General features: G+C 38.6%; 1 protein-coding gene across 2 annotated transcripts in view; it reads right to left on the bottom strand.

Annotated features, from left to right (window-relative positions):
- The window catches only part of scube3 (signal peptide, CUB domain, EGF-like 3), a 147,964-nt gene that overhangs the window by 104,126 nt on the left and 17,046 nt on the right, over nucleotides 1-26,792 (bottom strand). For both annotated transcript variants that reach the window (XM_022677573.2, XM_022677574.2), the window contains exon 2: nucleotides 1,600-1,722. In XM_022677573.2, coding sequence (XP_022533294.2) covers nucleotides 1,600-1,722 — 123 coding nt within the window. The remainder of the gene's footprint in view (nucleotides 1-1,599; nucleotides 1,723-26,792) is intronic.

Raw genomic sequence — 26,792 nt, 5'->3', positions numbered from 1 at the left:
TAATACAAGACTTCACAAAAAGATCCATGTGGTGTTTCCTTAGCTTTCCCATTGTGGCCACCAGTCCTGTCTGAAGCTGGAGTCTGAACAGTGCTACTGTGCATTTTCTCATAACTGCTTTAAGTTATCGAAACAACACTAAACAAAACCATTTACTTTTTCATCCTGTAATTACCAGGCACTAAAAACTAGGGAAGTTAGCTGGGGAAAATGACTTTAATGACACATTGAAGATGAGTGAGGGAGTGGGCAATATGTAAATAGATGTCAGAACTCATTATCAGTTGTTTTAAGTAATCTATACTCTAAAACAATAATTAAAATAATTTACGTTTTTACCCTGCAATTAAAAAGTAAGAAGTGCATTTAGTTGGTAACTAAGTAAAGTTTACTAATTTATTTAGGTCATAACAGCTATTAAATTTTGCAGTGTGGCAAAGCAGTTAAAGGCTGGAGCAGGAACAGGGCCGGGGCGCTGGCGTCTGTCTGGCAGCTCTCTCAGACGCTCTCTTATGAATCTTAATTTCATTCACTAAACATGTGTAAGAAATTTCCTGCTCTATTACATGGTCAGTGGAGAGAACTAAATAAAGTCTGTCCATTTAAAAAAAAACTGTTCATTTGATCCTGAGGCTCTGTTCCCTAAGGTCAATCAGAAAGTGCAGCCAAGACACTGGAGAAGCCAAAGCTGAGTCCACACACACACACGCTGTATATGTAGTTGTGTACACATACACACAGGCACACGCAATTCATACACACAAGCGTGCATAAATGGTTTATGGATTAATGAGTAAGATGCAAGAGTCGTAATAAGATCCAAATGTGGTTTACACTCATTCCATAACTCAAGACTCAAAGCCCACATATTAACACACATTGACACATAGTTAAAAACACATCCATCACACTGGCACACACCCACGATGCAAACAACAGGGGGCATTACAGGATAGATACACTGTAGATCTGCTAGCCTTTTTCTACTAAAAGTAGAACTCTGGGGCTTGGTATCGTTTTTAAATGTTTTATACTGGTACCAATATGATACTTTAAATGTGGTACCGATACTGAAGAACCTACTATTCTTTGGTTCCAGCTGGGAAAAAAACTTTTTAGGTCCCACAACCGATTTTGGTTGGTGGAAATGTGTCAGTCGGTTAAAAATAAGATGCACAAATTGATACAGTTTCCACTTTATTTAACTACCCCACCCCCACCCAGCGGCAAGATCTGCTGAATTAGAAGGAATACATGGCGACACCTCTGTTCCTTACTAGTGTCGCTTAATGCACCTTATAATCCAGTGCACTTTACGTATCAAATATTTTAGGAAATAGACATTCATTGACAGTGTGCCTTATAATCTGGTATGCGTTATAGTGTGAAAATACAGAAAGTCGAATACAGTAACTCAATAAACACTCTGAAATCAGTTACTGAATAGTTTTAAGTTGGCCTGACACATTTTGTTCACCAAAGGGTGCAATAGCATCAGTTTATACAATTTGGTATCAGTGTTCTTTATGAAGGTTCTGGTATCATAAAGGTCAGGCACTAAAAAGCAAGTATATGTGAGTAAAACATCTGCATTCATACCTTCACAGTGTTTCCCGTCTCCTTTGTAGCCAGACTTGCAGATGCATTTGTACGATTTGAGGGTGTTCTGGCAGATTGCATCAATGCTGCAGTTATCTGTGGTCTCCACACACTCATCCACATCTGGAGGGACAGAGAGGAAGAGAGAAAGAATGAAGTTAGTGGACTCTGGATCTGGGTTTTTTATGTCTTTGGTGAGCTGACAAAAGCAGTGGTGGAGCAATTAGACAAAGTGGGACAACAAGAAGAAAATTCTATCATCCAAAAAGCAGGTTCTCTGATCCAGCTCTCGGAACATGAGCAGCACGGTTCAGAGAAACTCAAGCGAGGTTAAGCATTCAGAACAACATGGACTGTCCAAAAAACAACATGGTTTTTAAATCAAATAGCCCCACACTTGGATATAACAATAACTGTGAAGGCAAGCCAAAGAAGGCCTGAGATATACAGAGAATTAGCCGCAAAGCACAGTCCATCAGGGGTGGGCAATCACAATACTTACAAAAGATTAAGATTTAATTTCATTGGAACTAAAGGGTTGAGAACAACACCTAAAAAAAACAACCCAACAAAATAATCCCCACTCTACCAAACTTTACACTTGGCACAATGCAGTCAGACAAATACTGTTCACTTGGCAAAAGCCAAACCCAGATACACCCTTCAGACTGTCAGATGGGGAAGCATGATTTGCTACTCCAGAGAACACTTCCCCACTGCTCTAGAGTCCAGTGGCTATGTGCTTCACAACACTGCACTTGGTGATGTGCAACAGCATGCGCTGACCCTGCTTTTTTCATTTTATATGGTCAACCAGTCCTGTCATTCCCATTCACTTACACTTTGTTACTATACCATCGTCAAGGAAATGATTGAAACACCTGAATTCAATGCTTTGGATGGGTGAGTGAATGCTTTTCGCAATATTGTGTATATCATGTTAAAGACATGTGTGTATGTTATATCAGAATCCGACACATATGCTGCCTTGCATCATGCTGCCAGTCCAAAGCCCTTAATTTTGAATGGCATAGAGACTCTTCTACCCCTGCAGTGCCTTCTGTATCGCTGACTGCCACACAGCCACAAGTAAAACAGGTTCACAACCCATGCTTAGCAGCTGGCAAAGGATGCTTTTCAATAATAAAAACTAAATGGACATAGACTTCTATTTTTTCTTTAAATGTTAAATGCAGTTTGAGGATTTTTTTTATTTTAGATTAGGAATGCATTATATGGAAAAATATGATGTGTGATAATCAACATTGTTAGCTGACCCTTAAAGGGTAATTAACCCCCTGATTTTAGCTCAAATTGGGAGGGGCACTGGGTGATGTATGGGTTTAGGGGCAGAGCAGGGCAGGAGGAAGAGATGATTGGGCTGAGATGCAGCTGCAGCAGTGTCACCAGATGTCACCAGTCAATTATTGATTGACTGATTTGCATATTGTGCATCATCCTATAGCACAGTTGGACCTGTAAAGGGGAACTGCAGAGGCAGAAATGGCTGCAATAAAAATTGTTTTTTAAAGGAAAGGTTTATAAAAATGTTAAGGATTTACTTTAAAGGAACACATTTCAGCTGAGCGAGGTATCCATACACATAATGAGAAATAAAGCATCCTGATTGGCCTCTCTTTATGCTTAGTCGGCCAGGAGCCTCACCAGAGGGAAGTGCAAAGTAAAAAAAAAATAACTTGGAGTAATCTAAAAAATAATCATCAATAATAGTCAATAATAGTCAGACTACTAAAATAGTCGTTAGTTGCAGCCCTTGTCCATATCACTCTCCCTTCTTCTGCTTCACTCTACCCAATTCTGCCTTGCTTTTCCTCTCCCTGCCTCTTTTTGCTTCACTACTACAGTCAATACCACTGTCCTGATATACACGTAACACTGTGGATCAAGCAATGTTGAATGCCTGTGCAAAATGCAATGTATTTAACACCGATTTGTAAACATGTTTGTTTATGTCCTGGGGAAAAGCAAAAATAAATATAAATCGTTCTTAAAAAAATTAGAAATGTCCCATTCATCTGGCACCCTCTTCCAGCCCTCAGTCCAACTCCCATAATTCATGTTGCCTTGCCATCTCCACCCTTACAAACAGACCAACAAACAGATCACCCTAACATCTTACATAATAAGTGTTGCACCACTTTTTCAAAACAGAGTTTCTGCATAGAATACCATCTCCATGTTTACCATGCTCCAACTTCAAAGAGCTTAGCTGGAAGTGTTTTCTCCTTGAGTTATTGACCATTGAAGTGCCCTCAGATTCTCATTTCGAAATGCCCTCCTCTCTCGTTCTCTCTCTCGCATCATTTCCTGACGAGTAGCTCGGTTCTCTCTCATCTCCACATCTTCCCGTAAGGCCTCGGTCTCGTCACAGCACAATAACACCGTAATCTCAACAGTTTATGCGTCTTCTCACTGGCCACAGCTGCACCATTTAAAACCAGCACATCAGGCCCATTCACAGGTCCGGTAAGTCCGAGCCAAGAACTGCCTGAGATTTCTGCAGGCCGGAGCCGATTCGGCCCTGAAGTGATGATTAGCTTTGATTTGAGGGAAGAACAATAGATTGCCCTGCAGTTTCATACCTGAAGTCATGTGCAAATACACAGTTGCACGTTAAACAAAACAAAGAGTTATTGGCAGATCTGTTTTTATTTCAGGAGAACAGCAATCAAGCCTTCTGTTTCTTTACCAGAAGCATCCATGGCTGTAATCTGGCAGTAAACAAGCTAATCAGAAAGGAATTCAGATTGCAATGTTACACAACTGCCCACTTTATCAGTGTTGCACACCGCATGTCAAAACTGTGGGGACAGCTTGTCTGCTTCTGAGTGTATTTAACGACTAAACTCAGCACCATGTTGCTCACAGGGTCTTCCTGGATAGGAATAAAACAGTAAAGCACAACAAAACCAGGTGGGTTTGGTTCCATGGGCCAAAACAACTGAAATTAGACTAGTAGAATCATAGATATTGCATTAGGTTTTTGTTGGACACTATAACATATCCCACACTTCAGACTAGGCCTGGAAGATACTAATAAAAAGTGCAATATGTGATAACACTGTTGGATATTCTGACATTAATGTAAAACAACAAATTAAGAATTAGTTTGGTGTGTGCATTCACTGTGGACATTTACCTCAATAGGTAAATAGTTCAGAAATTAATATTTGGTGGAATAACACTGGTTTTTTATCATATTTTTCATGCATCTTGGCATGTTTTCCTCCACCAGTCTTACACCCTGCTTTTGGATACATTTATGCCACTCCTGGTTCAAAAATTCAAGCACTTCAACATGCTTTGATGGCTTGTGATCATCCATCTTGATTTCAATAATCTTTTGATTACATTACAGAGGTTTTCAATTTGGTAAAATCAAAGAAACTCATCATTTTTAAGTGGTCTCTTACATTTTTACAGAACAATTTATATTATTCAAACCATAGACCAATCATTTATGTATCTAAAACACAACAAATTAAGAAGTAGTTTGGTGTGTGCATTCACTGTGGACATTTACCTCATTTTACCATAATATACCTCAATATACCTCCATCTGCCTCGCTCTACTTATTGTACCTCACTCTAATTCACTCTACCTCATTAGCCTCATTCTACCTTGCTCTTTCTGACTCTACCTCACTTAACTTCTATCTCTGCCTTGCTCTATTCCACTCTGCCTTACTTTACATCACTGTCCCTCATTCCATCTATCTACTCTGCCTCACTTTGCTTTACTCTAACTTACTCAACCTCATTCTATCTTGCTCTATCTCACTTTACCACATTGTGCCCAACTCTACCTCACTGTGCCTTATTCTACTTTGCTGTAATGCACTCTGCCTCACTCTGTCTTACTCTACCTAACTCACCCTCATTCTACCTTGCTTGTTCTCACTCTAACTCACTTAACTTCATTCTACCTTGATCTATCTCACTCTACCTCACTGTACCTTGCCCTGCCTCCACCCCAGCTATGTCACGTGATTGCAGTCAGGAGAGCTCCCTCTGTTGATGCACACAGGTAATGCATTATTGTTTATGTTTAATAAAAATGATGCATTCATGGAACAATTCTGACTTAGCATGAATGGCCTTTGTTTAGCCAACAATAAGCCACTCTCAACAACAAAGTAAGTGGTAACTTGCTTTTACAGACTTTAACATTGAGGCCACACATATTTTATTTTAGAAAGTTTATGTATACACAATGGAAATGGTAGCCTGAAGAGAAGGACTACACAGTGTTGGCGAGTGAAGAAGGGGAAGTTCCAGGAGCCAATGGGAAAAGTGTTAGATTTGCAATCTGCCCAAACATACTTTCATCACCAAGCAACAGAAAGTCATCCTTAAACCCCAAACCTAATGAAAAAAATAGTGTAGGTGTAAATGGCACAAGCCTAAGCTGAGCACCTGAAATCTCCAATCCCAATTTATAGCACCATTTAAACTAAACAATTAAGAAAAATCTGGAAAAAAATAAGAGATCACTTCATTTTAAAAATCAGTTTCTCTGATTTTGCTATTCATAGGCTTTTGTTTGATTAAAATGAACATTATTGTTTTATTCTATAAACTACAGACAACATTTCTCCCAAATTCCAAATAAAAATATTGTCATTTAGAGCATTTATTTGCCAAAAATGAGAAATGACTGAAATAACAAAAAAGATGCAGAGCTCAAACAATGCAAAGAAAAAAAGTTCATATTCATAAAGTTTTAAGAGTTTAGAAATCAATATTTGGTGGAATAACCCTGGTTTTTATTCACAGTTTTCATGCATCTTGGCATGTTCTCCTCCACCAGTCTTACATCCTGCTTTTGGATAACTTTATGCCACTCCTGGCTTAAAAATTCAAGCACTTGGTTTGATGGCTTGTGATCATCCATGTTCATCTTGATTACATTCCAGAAGTTTTTTATTTGGTAAAATCAAAGAAACTATTTTTTTTTTTTTACTGATCTCTCATTTTTCCCCAGAACTGTATATGGAATCAAATCAATTTATATTATCCACACCATAGGACAACCATTTATGGATCTATGATGAACAATATTTATACACTGTTCAAGAATAATATTCGAACCAACTTCTTGTTTTCTACATTCCCATTGAGCATTTTTACTTTGTAGTTTTACAATTACAGACAGTAGTCCTGAATCTTTTTAAGGAAACTTTATTATTCTTCTTTCACCCTGTTCTTCAATGCTTAGGACCTCAAAACAGGTATTTTTGGGGTGGTGGGTGACTAACACCAGTGCACAGCCATGCTGCTGGAGTTTTTAAACACCTCAGTGGACTGAGAATAGTCCACCAATGATCCTGATCATTGAAGAACAAGGCAAAAAGAAGGATAATAAAGTATTCAGAGAAACAAACCAGTGTTTGATCAGTATAAAAAAGATATGTAAAGAACCTTTAACAACATACCAAATTCAAATGTAACTGCTGTTGAGTCACTGAACTCTAAATCCTGAATCTTCACCCATGTCCCACGGTTCACAAGAATTCCCAAAAAGATGAGAATGTTGGGAAACATCACACAGTCTGAAAGTAGTGGCTGCTCCTCGAGCAGAGCTTCTAAAGCCGGACTGCAGCTCCTATATTACTCACTTGTAAAGTGCGTCACATTAACACTGTTTATATTAGTGGGCTTTTAGGGCTGCTGTGCTGGATCTCCACAGCGCTTAGATGTGTCTGAAAAGGCTTGAAATGAAGAGTAATGGGCACGCTTTATGACTCTCCTGTGTGACGGAATGCATTATCACTTCGTTGGGATGACACATGGCAGATGAATTGGGCCGGGGTCAGGTCTGTTCTCGCTAGTGCTGGTAGCTGAAGGTGCATGTTAAATTATAACCAAAGAACGTCAGAAAATATTCTGCCCTGGCTTTGAGATTCACAAATACAGGATTTCCTTAAAGTCTGTATTATTTTGTTTTTACTGAAAGCAGAAGCATTCCTGAGTGGAGAAGAGAGTGTGCTGGACGATCATCCCTGCTTAGCTGAATATATTCATTTTAAATACTGAGGAGTCTGGTCTCTTTTCGCGAGAGTTCTTCTGGCCACATCACGCGTCTTTACGTACTTACGTCACACGTACAGCCTCTAAACGAGGATCCGGCTCAGTTTTACTGAATGTGAGTGGCTGGTGGAGCAATGGAGACTTCAGAAGGGGAAACTCAGTAGCATATTCTCTCATAGTAAAACGAAGAAACAAAGGGATGAAGTTTCTGCCTGAGCACTCTCTCTCTCTTTCTGACTGAACATAATCTGGAATCAGATTCATCCGCTCTGAAAGGAGACCGCATCACACCCACCCAGTTTAAAATGATTCTTTCGCATGCTCGGTGCAATTACTCATTCTCGCCAGAGAGGGCCCTCAATCCCAAAACTTACGGACATCAGCTTTAATGAAAACTAAAATTATTTTAGAAAAGTTAAATGTATATTTGAAACAGAAAAAGATCATCATGAGAAATTCTAGATCAACCATGTTTTCACCAAATAACAATTTTATCTAAAATTATCTGACTGGTTGTTGTCCACCCTGTCGTGAAAATAGACTGTTGACAAGGTGTAACATAGCAAAAAGCATCACGATGCGCCTTGCGCAAGGTATACAATACAGCCCTAAATAGCCAAAAGAAAGGTAGTCTTGCCTGAGAAGACTGCACACTGATGGTAAGTCAAAGGTGGGGGGATATGCCCATTACGCAAACAAATAATGATAAGGAACCAATAGGAAATATGTACTTTTTGTGTAACATACTAAAAAAATGTGTCTTAGCCGTTCAATTTAGGTAATTTAGGTAATATTTGCTAAAAAAAAAAAAAAAAAAGAGGTAAACTCCACTCAAAATAAAGTAATTGTGAATTGTGAAGGTCAATAACCTAACCCACTCATTATCCCCCTATCACTAGTGAAGCCTCAACACCGGGAGGGTGAAGACAAGCACATGCCTCCTCCGATACATATGAAGTCAGACTTCGCCTCTTTTCACACTGCTGCTGATGCAGCTTTGCCGTGTAGCAACACAGCGCGATCGGAAGAAAAGCGCAGCAACTCGTTTTTGATATATCAGCTCACAGACGCCTCATGCTGATCGACATCATCCTTCAGAGTGATGTGGTAAGAGAGTGCCATCTACCCACCCAGAGGGAACAAGGTGCTCTCTCAGGACTCCGGTAGCCGATGTCAAGCTACATGAACAGAATTCAAACAGGCGATCTCCCAATCATAGTGGCAGTGTTCAGCCTGCTGGACCACTCAAAACCCGTTACCAAAATTACCTATATTGAACAGTTAGACCACACACAAAAATAAGATAAAATTTACCTAATATTTACCAGTATATGACACAAAAACTCTAAAAGACACTCAATTGGTTCCTGGCATCATTTATTTGCATAATGGATGCTTGGATAACAAATCCTTGTCCACCCAAACCTCACTCACCACTTCCCTTCTGCCAGGTCTGAAGCAATGCTTCTTAAGAACAGCAAACTCAAAACTGGTGTGTGTTTTTTTATAGGGCAGGGCAGCTTTAACCAACACATCTAATCTCATCACATTCTGGCTCCAATTAGCTCTTAGAAATGTCATTAGAATAGGGGTTCACATACTTCTTCCACCCTGCACTGTGAATGTTAACATGTTATGTTTAATAAAACCATGCAAACATATAATTTTTGTGTGGTATCAGTTTAAGCAGACTGTGTTTGTCTATTGTTGTGACTTTTTCAGTGTAGCTAAAGTAACCTGCAGAAGAGATAATCTCTAAAAAAACACAAGTTAACAACAGCTATTTCTCGGCTAGCTCTGAACATAGTGGATCAGTTCCAGCACTTAAGACTGCAGGATAGAATAAGTCATGCCCACTTAAACAAACCCCACACTTACAGCCAAGCAGAAAACCAGGAGACAGAAAGGTCAGGCTGCTGGAGCCCCTCAGGCCCGGCTAATGAACGCTAATTTACCCAGCCTTGGTTAAAAGGTGGGGATACTGCTCTGAGGTTACTGAGGGGAAAAATCAGCCAATTACACGCCTTTTCTCTCCATCAGACAAGTCAGCCACAATCTCACTCACACAACACATCCCATCAGCATCTGCACAGACAGGACTAGTCCTGTTTCACTGTTAGTGGCATTTCTTATTTCTTATGTAAGGAAATGACTAAAACAACTAAAAATGAAAGCTGAAGCCCTTTGCTGGACACAAGCACAACAAAAAAGGCCAAAAATGCAGCGGCGCAAAAAACACAAACCTCTTTTTAAGGAGAAAATAAACACGTCAGCATTAATCTGTCTGAAGACGACATTTAGAGAACATTCCTCTGAACACTTAGGAAGAGAGAAAAACAGCCAAGCTGAGTAACGCATGCTTAGAAATTGACTCATGCTATACAATATGTGCAACCCTTTTTATTGTTCTTTTGCACGGAACTGAGGTACAGAGTTAGATGTGTTGAATGCCCAGAGTTTTTTTCTGATATAGAAAAATAATCAATCAGGAACTGTACAAATGTAAGGTTTTGTGTGATTTTTTTCAGACATCTGTATAATGCACTGTCTGAGATCAAATAAATACAGTAAATAATGTAATTTTGGAGAAACATACAGGCTCTAAAAATGGTGAATGAAACTAGGCATCAACATGACACAACATATAACAACCAAACTGTACTTGTAATTGCTGAACTGTAATTGTTTGATATACATATAATTAAAACAATATATTTGAAATGTCTCTTACAAACCCAATCCAATTTTACCCCTTGCCTCTACCTTAATTTATGGCAGCATCGGCTCAGGAAGTGAGCATGTTACAGAATTTATCTTCTTTTAACTCTGGAAAATCATCAAAGGGAACATATTATACCTCTTTTTACACACGTTAATCTATGGGCTCTACAAAACATGTTTATGATGTTCTTTGCACAAAATCACTTTTATATAAAGAGATATGTTAGCTCTGTTCTTGCCAATTTCATTCTTTTTTCAGAATGAGCCGTTTAAGGGCTCTGTCACTTTTATGCAAATAAGCTGTTGCTGGACACAGCATATGTTTATGCTGAGCAGTATTAGTGTTATATTATATTATTAGCTGGTGCCAAGTAACAAAACATGAACAAGCTAGTTCATGCTTAACTGTGATAGAAGCACAAAACTCATTATGTGAAAGTAGTTATATCTTCCTTATCTGCTGCCAGGGAGAGTAGGTACAGATCCTTCCTTCAGACAAAGCATGGTGCTGGAAAAAACAGCAGACCAAAATGACTTTTGTTCAAATTATCTAGTGGTTGGGGCTCGGGTGGGACTTGATGGGTGAGGGGTGGTGCCAGGGTTGCACCACCATGTTTCCTTATTGTGACTTAAAAAAAGGGAGCCATCCAAACGACTAATGAAAGCATATGATTCCTGACACCAAATTCTTTAAGCTGATTCACAGAAAACGTATGAATGGATTTGTTTATAGGGGATTTGTTTTTAAGATTCCCATATTATACTCAAAAACTGGAGTGCTGTTTTTTGCAGCACGTGGCCAGGAATGTGAGCTGAGCATTTGGGCTAGAATTGTTTTGGTGTGTAGCATTTAGCCTGAAAACGGCCAGAGTGATTTGGGCTATCTGGGTAGCAGTAGCTGCAGAGACGAAAGCATGAAAGCAGTGAAAGAGCATGAGGGTACTTTCCTCCGGCCTGATTAATGGCTGCTCTGGCACGGAGGGGTATATTTAGGCCGGGGCACGGCAGCAGGCTGTGTGAGCAGGAGCTGGCTACTTTAAAGGTGGGCAGTTCAAACACGGGGCAGTGTTTACTGAGGGCCCTGAGACCCTCACTGTTTGTCCCGGTTCCACACACTCTTACGTATACACACACACACATACATACACTCGCTCACCTCCTCTCCCTAAACCCAGTCGCCCCAGAAATAGCAGGCTTCAGAGAAAGACAGTCGCTTCACAAATACATACAGTATACACACAAAACAAGCCCAGCCATGCACCAATTAAAGCAGCACTTCAGTAAAAATCCACTGAGCTCAGTGACTCACTGATCCCACAGCTCAGCAACTCAAACAGCTTCTACCAAAGAAAAACGCTGTCTCTATCATTCATTCAAATAATCCTTCATTAATCACAGCTGTGGTAAAATGTTCAATTTATCACGATATTGATCAGAGGTCAAACTGCCTAGTTTCAAGCCTCTTCAGCTTTTAATCCTGCTCTTCTGACTGCCAGAAATTGTATTAATATCAGACAAAGATAATCTTTGATTTTGTAATCTAAAGCACTTTTAAAAGACCATTTTTTTATTAAAGGAAAAAATCTATCCAAACCAATCTAGCCTTGTGTGAAAAAGTGTAGTTCGTATAATTTTTCACACAGGGATACATTGCATATTTTTTCCCTTAATAAATGAAATAATAATTTAAAAAGGTGCATTTTATTTTTATATTTACTCAGGTTACATATGTCTGGTATTAAAGTTTGTAAAAATGTAAGTATGACAAAAAAGCAGAAACACAAAAAATATTCACGTGTAAATATGTGTAAAGATATCTCTTAGTTTAAGCTGTCTAGATGTAATAGGTTATCAGATGTTAACACAAAAATGTTACTAGTAAGAATTATGGTATAGGTATCTGGAATGTTGTTTATTTGTGAGATGTCCGATTGGGACACAGCCTTAACAACTTAAGCTAAAAGCTTAAGCTATATTAGTGGTTAGAAAAATAGGTAGTGGAAAAAAAATGAAGGCTCTCATTGGCGCTGGACAAAAATTCAATATCAATATATCTATTGTGATATAAATATTTCAGTAATGGCGATATGATTTTTCCATATCACAAATTTGACATACACTGTAACCAACTGCTGTCTTTTTTAACAGTAAATTTATACAATAAATCACAGTTTAACGATGTTCTGTTGTAAAACTGTAGTACACAATGCATTTTGTAATTCTCTATGAAAATAGCTGCCACCTCTATAACAGTAATACTTGAGGGGAAAATCAGTGATTATATTATAATCTAATGCGCATTATGTATAAATTCTACCAGTCAGGTATTAAGGAGCACTAAAGCCACTTCACTGAAGTACAGCGTTATAAAGGAACTTCAGTGCACCAAAGGATGAGCAGTATTAGCATTAGCCGCTAACCCCAGTGCTAGCTGTTAAGAGGTGAGTATACTGGACAATAGCCTGCATGTTTAAAACAAACTATTTGGGACAAACAGCTAGCTAATGGTGCCCTGGCTCACTGGAACTCTCAGGGTTCCTCAGTGTAGCTCTGTCGGGCAGCATTTACTAGCGCTAAGTGCTGCTAACCGCATCTAGTGCTGCTGCTAAACATCCTGTTGAAATATTGGAAATCTAAGCTTCATGTAATTGAACGGAAGAGCTTTACTCACCCAAATAAACAGTTTTCAAGACAGAAATCTGTGTAGATTAACAACATGGCAACACCCTTGTTCCTTACTAATGTCACTTAAAATGTGTATTATATTCTGGAGCGCCTTGTAAGTATAAGGTATGTATGTATGAAAATACACCACTAAATAGATATTCATTGATAGTGCCCCTTAATAAAAATACGGTGCAGCTTACAGTCACAAAATACGGTAGACACCAGGCAAAAACACATAAATCAACCACATGCAGAAGCTTTGTAGATTTTACCCATTATATACTATAAAAAGTAACATACAGAATCTACAATTTGCTCTCACTTTGTTTGGGTAAAGTTTTACATATTTTAAATAAATATTACCTACATTGAACAGCCAAGACCCATTAAAAAATCTAACATTTCTTACTTATATCTTACTTACATCATACCCATAATTCACCATCAGTGTGGACTCTTGCAAACGGTGCTACTTTTTCTGGGGTAATAATTCAGATTTAATAGAATATTTGTTTGTCAAACCACTGTTATACTGTTCAATTATAGTATATAGTCTGTATGGTATCTTAATTAATTATTCTATAAGTATTATAATTATTTGTTTTTACAAAAACCTACTCTAAAAATGTATTTGTGTGTCTAAAAACATATATTTAGTTTTAAGCAATATTTTGTTAAATAAATTTTGGTCATATCATCCACAAAATATAAAACAAAAAATAAAATGTATGCAATGTTCTGTCAGCACAGGCCCTAACAAAGTGTCTATCCTGTTAATGATAATCATAATTAGTCATAATCATAATACTTTTGCTGTTTTTATTCATTTGCCCACCAGATCTCATGAAGAGCAGTGAGACTGTATCACTGGTACCAGAGGGAACAGCTGCTGGCAGCTTCTGAAATTAACTAAACATTATGACGGCAGTGGATCACTCGTCACCTCCGCAGCCTGGCAGCCCAACGGCCAAACCACTCGGCCTGCGATTAGAGGAACACGGTGGCTGAGGAGGTGACAAGCTTCAGACTGCTTCCAAACATCTGTTCACATCTGCAAACGGGAAATGTTTAACTCTCTTCAGCTCCCGGCGGACTACACATCCTAAACTCTCCTGGCATTCTGATTACGATGTCAATTTTGGAATTCATATTAAAATCAAACGAAAATCAAACATGAATATAAATAAGTGTTTTATGCGTAAGAACAAAAAAGTAGTAAAAAGTAAAATGTTTATTTTTATAATCTTAGAGTAAGTCTTAAAGTAAGTTTTGTCTTATGTTATAGTACTGTAATTATTCTTTACAATAATAATAATACAATAATAATATTTAATTTAAATGTTCTGTAGTGTAAAATTATAGATAGCCATACACTAAGGAATTTCACTGTATTATCAGCAACATACTGGTAGAAAAGACACTGCAAAATTACTGCATTGCAGTTTTCAGACAGCATGAAGATTTGCAGTAAAAGGAAATGGCAACTTGCTCCTATTACCTACAACACTGTAGCCAGATAGCCAACAATGATATAACCCATAACTGATTACCCAAGGGAAGGTAGGCCAGGTGGGCAAGACTCCACACTGATGAAGGTGGGGGGTATGTCTATTATGCAAATAAATTATGTCATAAGTCAATAGTAAAGATATGCTTATATTTGATTTTAGATATTTCTAGTGTCTTAGCTGTTCAAGTCCTGCTGGAAAATGAAATCCGCATCTCCATAAAAGTTGTCAGCAGAGGGAAGCATGAAGAGCTGTAAGATTTTCGGGGAAAACACTCCACTGACTTTGGACTTGATAAAACACAGTGGATTAACACCAGAAGATGACGTGTCTCTCCAAACCATCACTGATCATCAGTAAATTTAACATTTCATTTGTAAATTAAGGAGGCAGAGTCTGGAGGAAGAGTGGAGAGACACACAGTTCAAGCTGCTTGAGGTCTAGTGTGAAGTTTCCACAATCAGTGATGGTTTGGAGAGTCATGTCATCTGCTGGTGTTCATCCACTGTGTTATATCAAGTCCAAAGTCAGTGCAGTGTTTTCCCGGAAAATCCTTCAGTACTTAATGCTTCCCTCTGCTGACAACTTTTATGGAGATAGGACTTGGCACACTGCCAAAAGTACCAATTGGTCTTACATAATATTAAAATTTTCTCAACATAAGCGATATTCGTCAACAATTGAAGTAGATCACTCCCATTCTCTTTTTGTCTTGGTGAAGAAAACCAACTAATCCTTTTGTGGAGGCACTGAGATTTCTGCAGGAACTGGAGGATAATTACGATGCATAGGATGGAGTAACGCAGGACATCATTAAGAACTTCTACATCTCCATGCAGAAATGCCTGACATTATTTCTGAATGTAACTGCAGTCTGACTTTTTTCTTCTGGGTACAGAATGAATGTATACAGAACAGATTGTAAATCATCATTGCCCAGTGAAAAACATGTATCTCCAAAATTGCACTTGCAAATAAAAGCTTCATAACTTTTATTGGAAGTCATGGTAAAATAGTTTACTTAATTCCTCTTCAATTTTAGAGGAAAAAAGACAATTAATGTAGTAAACTAAAAAACAGCAATAATGGACATACATATTGAAGGACTGTAGTATGAACAACATAAAAGCATGATCTCAAAGTACTTAAATTCTGAAACACCAACAAATATTCAGTGTCTATACAATGCTGCTCAGGCCAGTCGTATTACGTAACAAATGAAAAATAATAAACAAATTACTGTAGATGTCTAATATTTAAAAGGCAGATAAAGAGAAAGTGAGAGTAAATTAGACATTTAAAATTTTGTAAAGTGAGCAATAAATAAGAACTGGGACAACATGAGACAAAGAAGCCTAGAGAGAAAGAGAGAGAGAGAGATCAGGAGACCCAGTATCAACACTGAGAGAAAAACACTGAGAATGTGAGATATGGAGTATGTGTGTGTGTGTTCTTGTCTGGGTTGTGGGGTGTGAACGCTGGCAGCTCGTCACAGGGCCGGCCTGGCTCTGGGTTATTAGGCGACGGACAGGCTGGCCGGGCGAAAAAAGGGTGTTGATGAAATGCAGACGTCAACATGAGGGCAGAATTTAGCATCCTCCCCCTCTTCCTGCAGCCGAGACCCCGGCGCTAATGAAGGAGCGCACTGTGCAGGGGGACGGCGCGGCCCATAAAAGAAATATCGCCTGCTTCCACTCGGCCTATTTCCAGATATCCTCCGAGCCCTGCAAACGCTCCGCCGCGCTGACCACTGAGTGATGGCAGCCTTCTAATAACAATGAAGGTAACTTAAAGCTCAGAGCGGCCCTTGTTCCAGCCTGCCAGCCAGCTCCACCGGCCGCTTACAGATGTTATGACCAGGAGGGTCACAGTGTTGACGCATATAATAGCATGTACAGCAAACATGTCTTGGCTGATCTACTGGTTTCAGAGTGAGGAGGAAAATCATCACTTTAAATCTGATACCATTCAGTTTCTTTATTGAGGCTGGCTTTATTCCAGTCAAGACTAGTATAAATCTAGTACTAGAACTTATATATTTATTGTTACTGCAATATACATTTTCACGATGAACACGATAAAAGAGTGGCAACATTGTAAACATTGTGAGCTCTTCAAGACAATGACCTACGCTGGAGGCAGAGTGAGGTAAAACAAGGTAGAGTGAAATAGAAGAAGGTAGAATGAGGTAGATTGTAGTAGATCAAAGCAGAATCAGGTAGAGTGAGGAAGAATGAGGTAGAGCAAGGTAGAGTGAGGTAGAATAAGGTAGAGTGAGGCAAAGTGAGACGATATAAGGTAAATCGAGGTAGAGGTGGGTAGATTGAGGTAGAGTAGAGTGGTAGAGTGATGTATAGTGAGGTAGATTAAGACAGACTGGGGTAGAATGAGGTAGAGGAAGGTACCGTGAGTCGGGTGAAGTAGAATGAGGTAATGTGAGATAGATTGAGGTTATGTAAGGCAGAGTAAGGTAGAGCAAGGTAAAGTGAGGTAGAATGAGGTAGAGTAAGGTACAATGAGTGAGTGTGTAAGAGTGAGATAAAGCGAGGTAAAATATGGCAGAGCAAGACAGTGAGGCACAGTAAGGTAATAGAGTGATAGAGTGAGACAGAGTGAGGTAGAGCAAAGTAGCATGAGGTTAAGCGAGGTAAAATGACAGAACAAGGCAGAAAAGGGTAAAGCGAGGCAGAATGAGGTACAGCAAGGCAGAGATTGTATAGGGTAAAATATGGCAGAGCAAGACAGTGAGGCAGAGTGAGGTCAAGCGAGGTAGAATAAGGCAGAGCAAGGTAGAGGTTGTATTAGGGAGAGCAAGGTAGAGTGACAGAGGAATGTATAGTGAGTTACTATGAGGTAGAGTATGGTAAAGATTGGAATGAGGTGAGGTAGAGTAAGGCAGAGTGAAATAGAGTAAGGTAGAGTTACAGAGCAAAGCAGAATGGGGTAGAGCAATGTAGAGTGAGGTAGAGTGATTTATAGTGAGGTAGAAATGAGGCAGAGAGAGGTAGAGCGAGGTAAAGGCCCACAATGAATGCGCACATCAAGACAATTGAAAAAAAAAAACTTTAAGGAGCTTAAACTAATTTAGGTTTAGATCTTAATTTATTGTGTTTCACGTTGATATTAATATTGCTTATTGGAGTGTAAATCCTATATTTTTACCTATGTGTTTTATGTTAAGCTTTGGGTCTTACCGATCAGTTTCCTAATAATATCAGCTGTTATTTAATTAAAATAATATTGATGATGCATCAATAATGAATTATACACATAACATAGAGTTGCTTCACCGGAGAACACAACAGGCACAGTGTTACTGACGTAGCTGATAATTACTCACTGGATGTCACTATTAAATTTCTTGTTCTAAAGTGACAGACAGACCTGATCATTGCTACTGAACAGGAGTGCTGACACTGAACTAGAGCTGTTACGGAGGAGGCTGCTTATTGAACATATTAAAAAATATTATTTATCTTATCAATCTTATCAATACAAATAACTAGATTTAAATGTATTTTGAATCATATATTGAATCATAACCCCTGTATCATTATATGTATTGTATCACCAGGATCTTACCAAATCTGGTGCTGTGTATTTGCAAGAACTTTTGATATGATATGTTTGACAATATATATTGTGATATGACATTGTAATCAAGAAGATATACTGCAATTGTTTGACTCAAATTTAACAATGAAAATTTGATAGTATAAAAACACCATCATATTTATACAATCTGAGTAGAAGAATAGTTTGGCTATCTAGTGGGTGGAGTTCAAACACAACAATTAATGAACCACTGTTTGACAGAATCTAAACGAATAATTAAAAAATCAATACTGTTTTTTGAAAATCAATACAGTATTGCAAAGCAAAACATCACAATACAATTCAATATGAATATTTTCTTACACCCCTAGCCAATACACAGCCCTGATCAAAACTAGGCAACCGGATCCTTTGTTTGTTTTGTTTTACTGTTTTGGCAGACGAAACTTGGTGTGTCCTTGAATGAAAGAACAAATTCAAATCAACTCAAATCAAATCAAAATATGATTTGGCTGCCATCCTTAGTAAGGTCATATGCAAGCCAGTAGCACGTCTGTAGATCCTGACACTTCTAGAGTTTGAAAATCATAGACCTGAGGGCAGAATGATGTGATGCATCTGTAGAGTGTTTACAGGCCTCCTGATTGAGCTTAATGACATGGAGGGAAAGCCCCAGAGTCTCTGAAGGAGAGAGAGAGTCTGCTGTGACATACGCATTCACTGAAAGAGAGAGAGAAAGAGAGAGCAAGGGTGTTGAAATGAAAGCAGTCTGTTAACAGATGAATCACTGGACCAATCTTATGGTGTATGTGTGTGCGTGAGGAGAGTTGGCAGAACATCAGCACAAGGATCTCTCTCTTTTCACCACCTTATAAAAGTACTTAGAGCCGTAGCAGCTAGAGCTGTGTATTGGCCAGGCGATACAATGTTTTAACCATCAGGAAAATTCTTGGAGCATAAAAACTCAGAAAAGCACAGAAAAATTAAGAGTTGATTTTTAAGCAATTACATCAATGTGATTTAACAACAGAGTACAACACTGCTATCTAGAGACAACACTTTACCACAATTTACCACTGTCTGACACTAGGGTTGCAACGATTAGTCGAATCCAAAGTTCAGTGTCGACTAATGCTGGGAACAGAAACACAGTGGAGAAATTTAAGAGCTGCTCCCTCTCTCCATTCACACTCAAAAATATCAATATCAATTTCATTTTTATACAGAACAATCAGTTATAAATGTTAGCAAGTGTGTGAAATGGCTACAGGAGTCCAATTTTCAATTAAACCCACTCTGTCTTTCCAGACATGAATCTCACACAGGTTGCCAGAATGACACACAGTGGCAAGCGACGACGAGTCTCACTTTGTAGGTGATCAGTGAATATATACGCTTCAATGTCCAAAATGCCCATCTCTACTGTTCTAGTGGCGATGGTAAATTACCCAGTTATGGTCAGCAACCTTACTGAAGCTCAATAATTACCTGCTCAGGAGAAAACTAGCTAGCTTGCCCGTTTTAATGACTGAAGCACACTGTTTATATGCTGTTGTCTATGCTTGGCATCCCTGAGTGTGGACATATTACTAAGTAAATTGCAGTGGGCAGATTTGGAGGCTACATTCCACACAGATTTCTGTGACGTAACTCACAGTTTAAATAAGAAAATACTGGCTGAAGCTCTGCAAAATATAACCCTTAATGGTCCACTAAATCCCATGTTCAACTGTTTCTATTGTTTGAAGTAATGGAGAAGTCTTAACACTAAATACTGAGATATTTTAATACATCAATATTTTCTTACTTATAGTAGCAGCCCTGGATAATTCCCAATAAAGTTTTCAACGTACAGCAGTTAGACACATCTAACCGCAGCCTTTTAAAGATAGGTCTTATATTCATGTTTGGATTGTTTCGGTAGTCTTCGGTAGTGTTACTCTCCTATACTGTGTGACTCCATTGATTTTTTTTCAAGATAAGGGAGCCTTAGACTCCAGTACAACAGAGAACCAAGCAAACCTAAAACACTTATCATTCTTATGAGGTTAAATACAAGCTCAGGCAAAGTAGGGAGGTTAATGAAAAGTATGATTTTCTTTTGACAAGCTCCAAGTGGATGAAGGTTGATATCCTTGATAAATCACAGATTCTTATCTGAGCGCCCTGAAGGCATATCCAGCAGACAACAGCCATGGAAGTGTTGCCAGAGTGTCAACATGAAAACACTCATGCATGGAAAAAAGAAGACAAGGATACATAATGGGAAACGATGCCCGAGACTTCTACATTAGCGGAAGCCTCTGCCGTGTGCGTGCGGCCGGACTGAAAGGATCAGACATGAATCATCTTTTGTAGAGCTTTGTGAAGATTACCAAAAGCATTTTAACAAAACACGTCCCACTCATCAAGACTTGGAGCATTACTATTGGAATGTTACTAATATGCCACCGGAGTTCCTTACTAGAATCAGGAAAGAGACAAGACAGGAGAGTGCACCAACACGTCTTGGCGCGTCTTGAGGGCATACACCTTCCTTAAAGCTACAAGCAGCGTTTAAAACAAACTTAGATGGAGCTCTGAATTCAACAGTCTGAAACTGTGAATGATGAAAAAAGACTTTTAAATGTGCCCTTTTTTAAAGTTTCATTATCAGAAACAAAACAAAAAAAGCATTAAATGAGAAAGGATATGTCCAAACTACAACACATAGAGGTTTAAGAAAATACCAACAGGTCAAATTATCACAATACTTTGTTTTCCAGGATATGTCAAAAGATCTCAGCAATTAAACCCAAGGCCAGAAGTGAGACATCAATGTGTTTTCCTATTCACAACCCCCTGGCCAATGGTATGTTGATAAAAAGTACCATAGAGGGCAATGAGTTGATTCCACAGGTAAAATAGGTCTGCAGGTTTTCTAGGTTGTAGGGAAGAGCCCATGCCATGAACAAAGGTATATTGCCACTGGGCAAAAAGAGCCTTGATTATAGTGGAGACTATGTCAGAAAGATTGAGTTGGTCAATTTGATGACACAATAACCCTGCAAACTTAGAAGTAACAGAGCAAGAAGCAACCAGTCATTTCCGATGAGAATATGTGATCTGTAACTGTGATTTAGTGACAGGTGACAAGGGAAACAGCGACAAATCATATCCAAGTCCAGGGTAAAGGTCAATGTAAAAACACCCTTAAAGGAATTCTACAGAGTAAAAAAGTGCCAAAGCAAAAGGTGACACCTACAATGTGTGCTATTTGGACTAATACTATTAAGCTTCCATGCCATGTACAAACATATACTGCCAAAGTGTGTGTCTGTATCTAAGAGGTATTATACAATGTCAGAAAGTGTAATACTAAAGGTGAGACCTAGAAAGTGTGGGAATTGGACTAATCCTATTTAAGTATCTCTATTTTAATGGCACCGAACACTTCAAGGGTACCCCTGCAGGTCATGATAAAGGAGGTCGACTATGGGGGAGACTACATGCCAGATAGAAGATATCAAGGAGTATCCCATATCTTTATCAGCAGACTGAAGTCAAGGTCAGTCTAATTAAGCTGAGAACGATGGTCGCTCCACTCGATATTAGAAAGGATGAGTTTTCCAAAATGCCAGAGTAAATCATTTCATATGGGACTACAAAAAATACAAAAAAAATTATTGAGATCTCCTAAACTTTGGGCAAATTACAGTATTTTTCACACTATAAGGCGCACCAGATTAAAAGTCACACTATCAAGAAACGTCTATTTTCTGGTCTATTTTTATATATAAGGTGCAACAGATTATAAGGTGCATTACGCGACACTAGTAAGGAACAAAGGTGTCGCCATGTTTACCTTCTAATACAGCAGGTTTCACTGCTGGGTGAAGCGCCTCAGTAAAAAAAAAACACTTTTAATTTCAGACTCAAAACAAGCACTGGATGTTAATCTACACAGATTTCTTTCCTAAAAAATGTTTATTTGGGTGAGAAAAGCACTTAGCTTAGATTTCCAGGTTTTCATTAAGGCTGGGTGCAGCAGCATTTGCATTAGCAGCTAACCGGCAGTGGCAGTGTTAAATTGAGGAAATGAGAGTGTTCCAGGGCGAAATTATCAAGTGGTTTGCCCCACGCAGCTTCCTTTAAAACAGTAAACGTGCAGGCTACAGTCTGATATACTCGCATCTCAATGGCAAAAGAGCTAGCACTTTGCACGGTTAGCCGCTAATGCTAATGCTGCTCCTGCAGTGCTAGCCAGGGTTAGCAACAGACTACAGGCCGATAATACGCACCTCAGAACAGTGAAAGATCTCGTGCTTAGCACACTTAGTGGCTAATGTTAATGCTGCTCCAGCAGTGCTAGCCGGGGTTAGGAGCAGGCCACAGGCCAATAATACTGCTCCAGACTCAGTGCTGGAAAACTAAACTGAAACTCCTGTATCAGTGGCTTTACTGCTCTTTACAACCTGACTGGTAAAATTCTACATAAGGTGCACTGGATTATAAAACACATTTTTGGGAAAATCAAATTATTTTAAGTGCACCTTATAGTACGAAAAATACAGTAATTATGACACAGTTAAGTGACCCTATAAACCGACTGGCCCAATTGTAAACATAGAAATCTAAAGTTTATTATGATGATATCATTAATTATGATAGTAAAGCTATTGAGTGCAGCAAGGTAAGCTCTGATATATAAAGAGAAGCTTTTTTATTGGTAGGAATGATGTAAGAGCAGAAAAGAGCTTCTCTTTAGCACTGGAAATATTTTCACATCAACAGTTGACGCTTTTTTTGGAAACATCATGGTCCCATTTGGAAATCAATGACGAGATTATGTAGATGTCAAAAGCATAAAAATGGTTTAAGAGGTATAGTCTTTCTTGACCAGGTATCTTCAACAGTTCTTTTGTAGAGTTTGCCATTGATACTATGACTGCACTGCACGTAGCAGCAGCTGCGGCTAACGGCCACTAGCTCTCTCGCTTCATCACGAGTGCCAATTAGGCTCCCACTCTGCTGATTTTGCCAGTTACTAAAGTAATTTTAAGAGGGGCCAACATGGCAATTACAGCACAAGTGTTAGCCTGGTATTTTTAGACATTTCCTGTAGGAATAGAAAATAAAACGACTGGGTCTGCATGATCATGGGGTGGTAAAAAAGCTTAGGCCTAGCTTACCCGCAGTAAGACTCAGTGCCACACATTGTAAGGACATAAAATGTATGCATGCAAGATGCAAAAGAAAATGGCAAATGAGAAATGGCTGTTTCCACCACCATCCTGGTACAGGGTGGCAGCTGTACAGTGGACGCAATTAACACACATTAAAAACTTACTACATCCAGTCCTCATCATCTACATAGGTTGTGTTTCCTTATACTTTACACTGATTTAAAGTAGAATGTTGCCAGTTTGACAACATGCCTTTTTAAGGTGCAGAGCCACATTCTGCCTCTCTGCCATATTACCCTCGGATTCCTTTCGTTTCTGTTTATAAATAAGGTATAAATTTTCTTAGCATATCAACAATATACTCTTTTAAGCATATCAAGGATTTTATCAATGCTTAAAGAACACTAGCTCAACTGAAAATTTCATTACAAAAGTAATCACAGAGCATATCACAATACAATATTATTATAATATAGATAATGAAGATATCAGCATACTGTGATTCTGTGATACTTGATCATACTTGACATATAGCTATGTATTCATTGGTGTCACAACCAATAATATTCACTGCAGGTTTACTCTATTTGTTTGATAAGCACCACCACTTTTTTTATTAAAAATATAAATATTTGACGCAACATATGGATACAACATATAACTATACTGATGTTTGTCCTTCGATATTGATATTGTCCCACCCCTAGTGGAATATCAATATTGTGATATTATTTTTACTTTGCTGCTCAGGCCTCATTAATCTACAGTTACAGTAGATATAGTAGTCACAATAACTACAATGACTCCATACACAGTGTGCACTGCAGTAGGTGAAGAAAAAAGTACATCTTTCCCAAACTATGATTAATTACAATGTTATCGTCTTTATAAGGGTATAATTGCTATGTTATGCTGTTCCGTTATCGTTATGTCACTGGCATTTAAAAGGTCTTAAAATGACAATATTGCTTATCCTAATAATTTTACCAAAAAATTATCATTGTGACAGGCCTAGGCACAACAGCAGGTTTTCTTCTTCTTCAGCTGTTGAATGAATGAATATAGCCAGTAACTTCCTGTAATGCCAGTAACTTCCTGTAAATGGTTAAAAACTTCATACCATCCAAAAAAATGTTTTTCACACTGTAAACAAAGCAAATCATGCTTCAGTTCCAGACCAATAACATCTCTTTTGGTCTTTTGGTCCAAAACCATGGCTCAAGGCACTTCTTATCTGAAAGTCCAGACCAAACAAAGTCTCCTGAGGTCAAATTGGTGTGACTGCCAAAGAGCTCCACAACCAGGACTGTGATTTACTTATACTGGATGCCCATTGATTTTCTACTTTGGCTCTGAAGTACTCTTAGCCTTCTCATGCGTTTTTTTCTCAGCACCCCTGATTCAGCAAATAGGGCCTTCCTGAGGTGAACTGGGTGTGTCAGAACATGACAATAATTGCCCCAGGACCAAGAGTTGCCAACAGTGGTCTAGCTATCATCTAGATGCCATTTAGGGAATGCTTGAGGTAACTGAGTTCACTCTCTGAAACATTTCTAGTTATTTTGAAATGCCTCATGACATCAGGCCTATCATGTGAAAGGACACGGGCCAGCTCTGGAACCAGGCTAAGATTCACACAGCTCCTCTGCTTTTCCCATCGCTCCTCTAACAAATGTCATCACCACCGTGCCATCTCTGTGTGCTGGCAAACCTCCGGCTCCACTGTAACCCGAATAAAACCGTGTTTAGCTCTTCAGCAGCTGAATACATGGAATGCTGTTCCTTTACTAAGCAGAATAAAGCATTTCCTTTCATTCATTTACTACAGGCCCTCGGAATGTAAACACGTACAGTCTGTAAACACACACACACATATCCATCTTGGTGTCCTGCAACACCACTGGCCTCCACATTCTTGCTTTTGTGATGTTTCTCTTTAACCATTATCCCATGCATCTGCATTGCAGGGCTGCAACTGTCCAGCAAGTTGCAATAAAGATGTTCTTACCATAAAGTGTTGTGGGGGGTCGCAAGCAGGAATTGCTGCACAAACAAACCAGGTTTTGCAAGACAGGCTAATAGTACATCCAAAAATGCCTGCAAAAAAACTGTTTACCGTACTTTGTGTCCAAATGGATTTGTAATTTCTATGAATTCCCCTCACAAGGAGAACACAGCAAAAAGAAGATAGCACTAGCACTAAACTACTCTTCTCAGGCCGGCTCTACAGAGTGCTTTTGAAGAAAAAAAAGGTCTAAAAGAATAAAAAGGTGCATTTGTTTCTAACCCTATCAAATCTATCAACAATTTGCTCTAATTTGTATCAGGGTTTGTGTATATTTTATGTATTTATTTGATTATTTATGGAGTTTTGTCTGTGATGCATTTTACTGTCCATGAGATATCCAAGAGAGTGAGAGGGTTTTGTTAGAGAAATTATTGGATATAATTAGCTTTAGGCGCATCAGAAATAGCTAAAAGCCACATACTGTATCAAATATGAACTCCTATGTCAATATTTATGAGTTCCAAGTAGGAAATTTTAACTGAAATATCCCTACAAGTCAGATTTCCTATTCAGAAAGTTGGTAGAGCCTCATCAACCCACCCACCCTAAGTTCAGAATCCAAGATGGCTGCATTGCACATTAACACTAGTAAATGTAGTAGTATTACACCGTTTATCACTTCTATTTACTTGTGTCTCATTAAATCAGCTGTATAGACAATACTGACCAACATCTATCTGTGAACATGTTTGGGTGCACAAAATAACATATGTGTAATCAACCGGTATCGCTAACAATGCAAACATGGAACAATATTAACAAAGGCAAAACTAGTCTGGGACATAAAAAGAGGGACATATTTTTGTTAAAGTTACCATAAAACAAAGGTAAAGGACTGTAAAAAAACAGCTGTGGTTAATTTTAAAATCTTTAGCTAACTGTTCTTTGGAAATATTTTTTAAACAATTGTGCTCAACAAAAAAATGGGGTACACAAATGTTTCCACAAATGTTTTTTGTTTTGTTTTTAATTCAACTTAATATTTAGGCTTTTCTTAAGGATTTATCTCAAGGATTTTAACAAGTGTTGCATCATTTGCATTAGTTGTGTTTTACACAAAGTTTGCTGGTCAACCAGCACCAGACCAGCATGAACCAGCACTAAAGCTGTATTAAAATATGAGCACAAGTGCACGCTGTGTGCAATTTTAGCATACCTAATGATATGCCCTTGATGCAAGAGGAGAAATATGCAAGTCAATACCTCATACTGACGTTTCTTCTGCGGTTTCATAGCTCTGAGCAATACGGTTAAAAGAACATCACAGCAGATGAAGGAAAGACCCAAGAAAATAACCATCTCCCTCAGGCAGGTACAGGTTGTGCAGCCAGAACACAGCTTAAAATGAATAAAGCAACTTGTTTAATATGTCCTTACCACTACAGGCTAAAACATGAATATATTTAACTGAATCATGCTGTTTAGTAGCATTTGATTTAATTACACACCACAACACAC

This window comes from Astyanax mexicanus, chromosome 13, assembly GCF_023375975.1.
Source record: "Astyanax mexicanus isolate ESR-SI-001 chromosome 13, AstMex3_surface, whole genome shotgun sequence".
In the NCBI taxonomy this organism is placed as follows: Eukaryota; Metazoa; Chordata; class Actinopteri; order Characiformes; family Acestrorhamphidae; genus Astyanax; species Astyanax mexicanus.
This window is presented reverse-complemented; position numbering and strand designations above follow the sequence as displayed.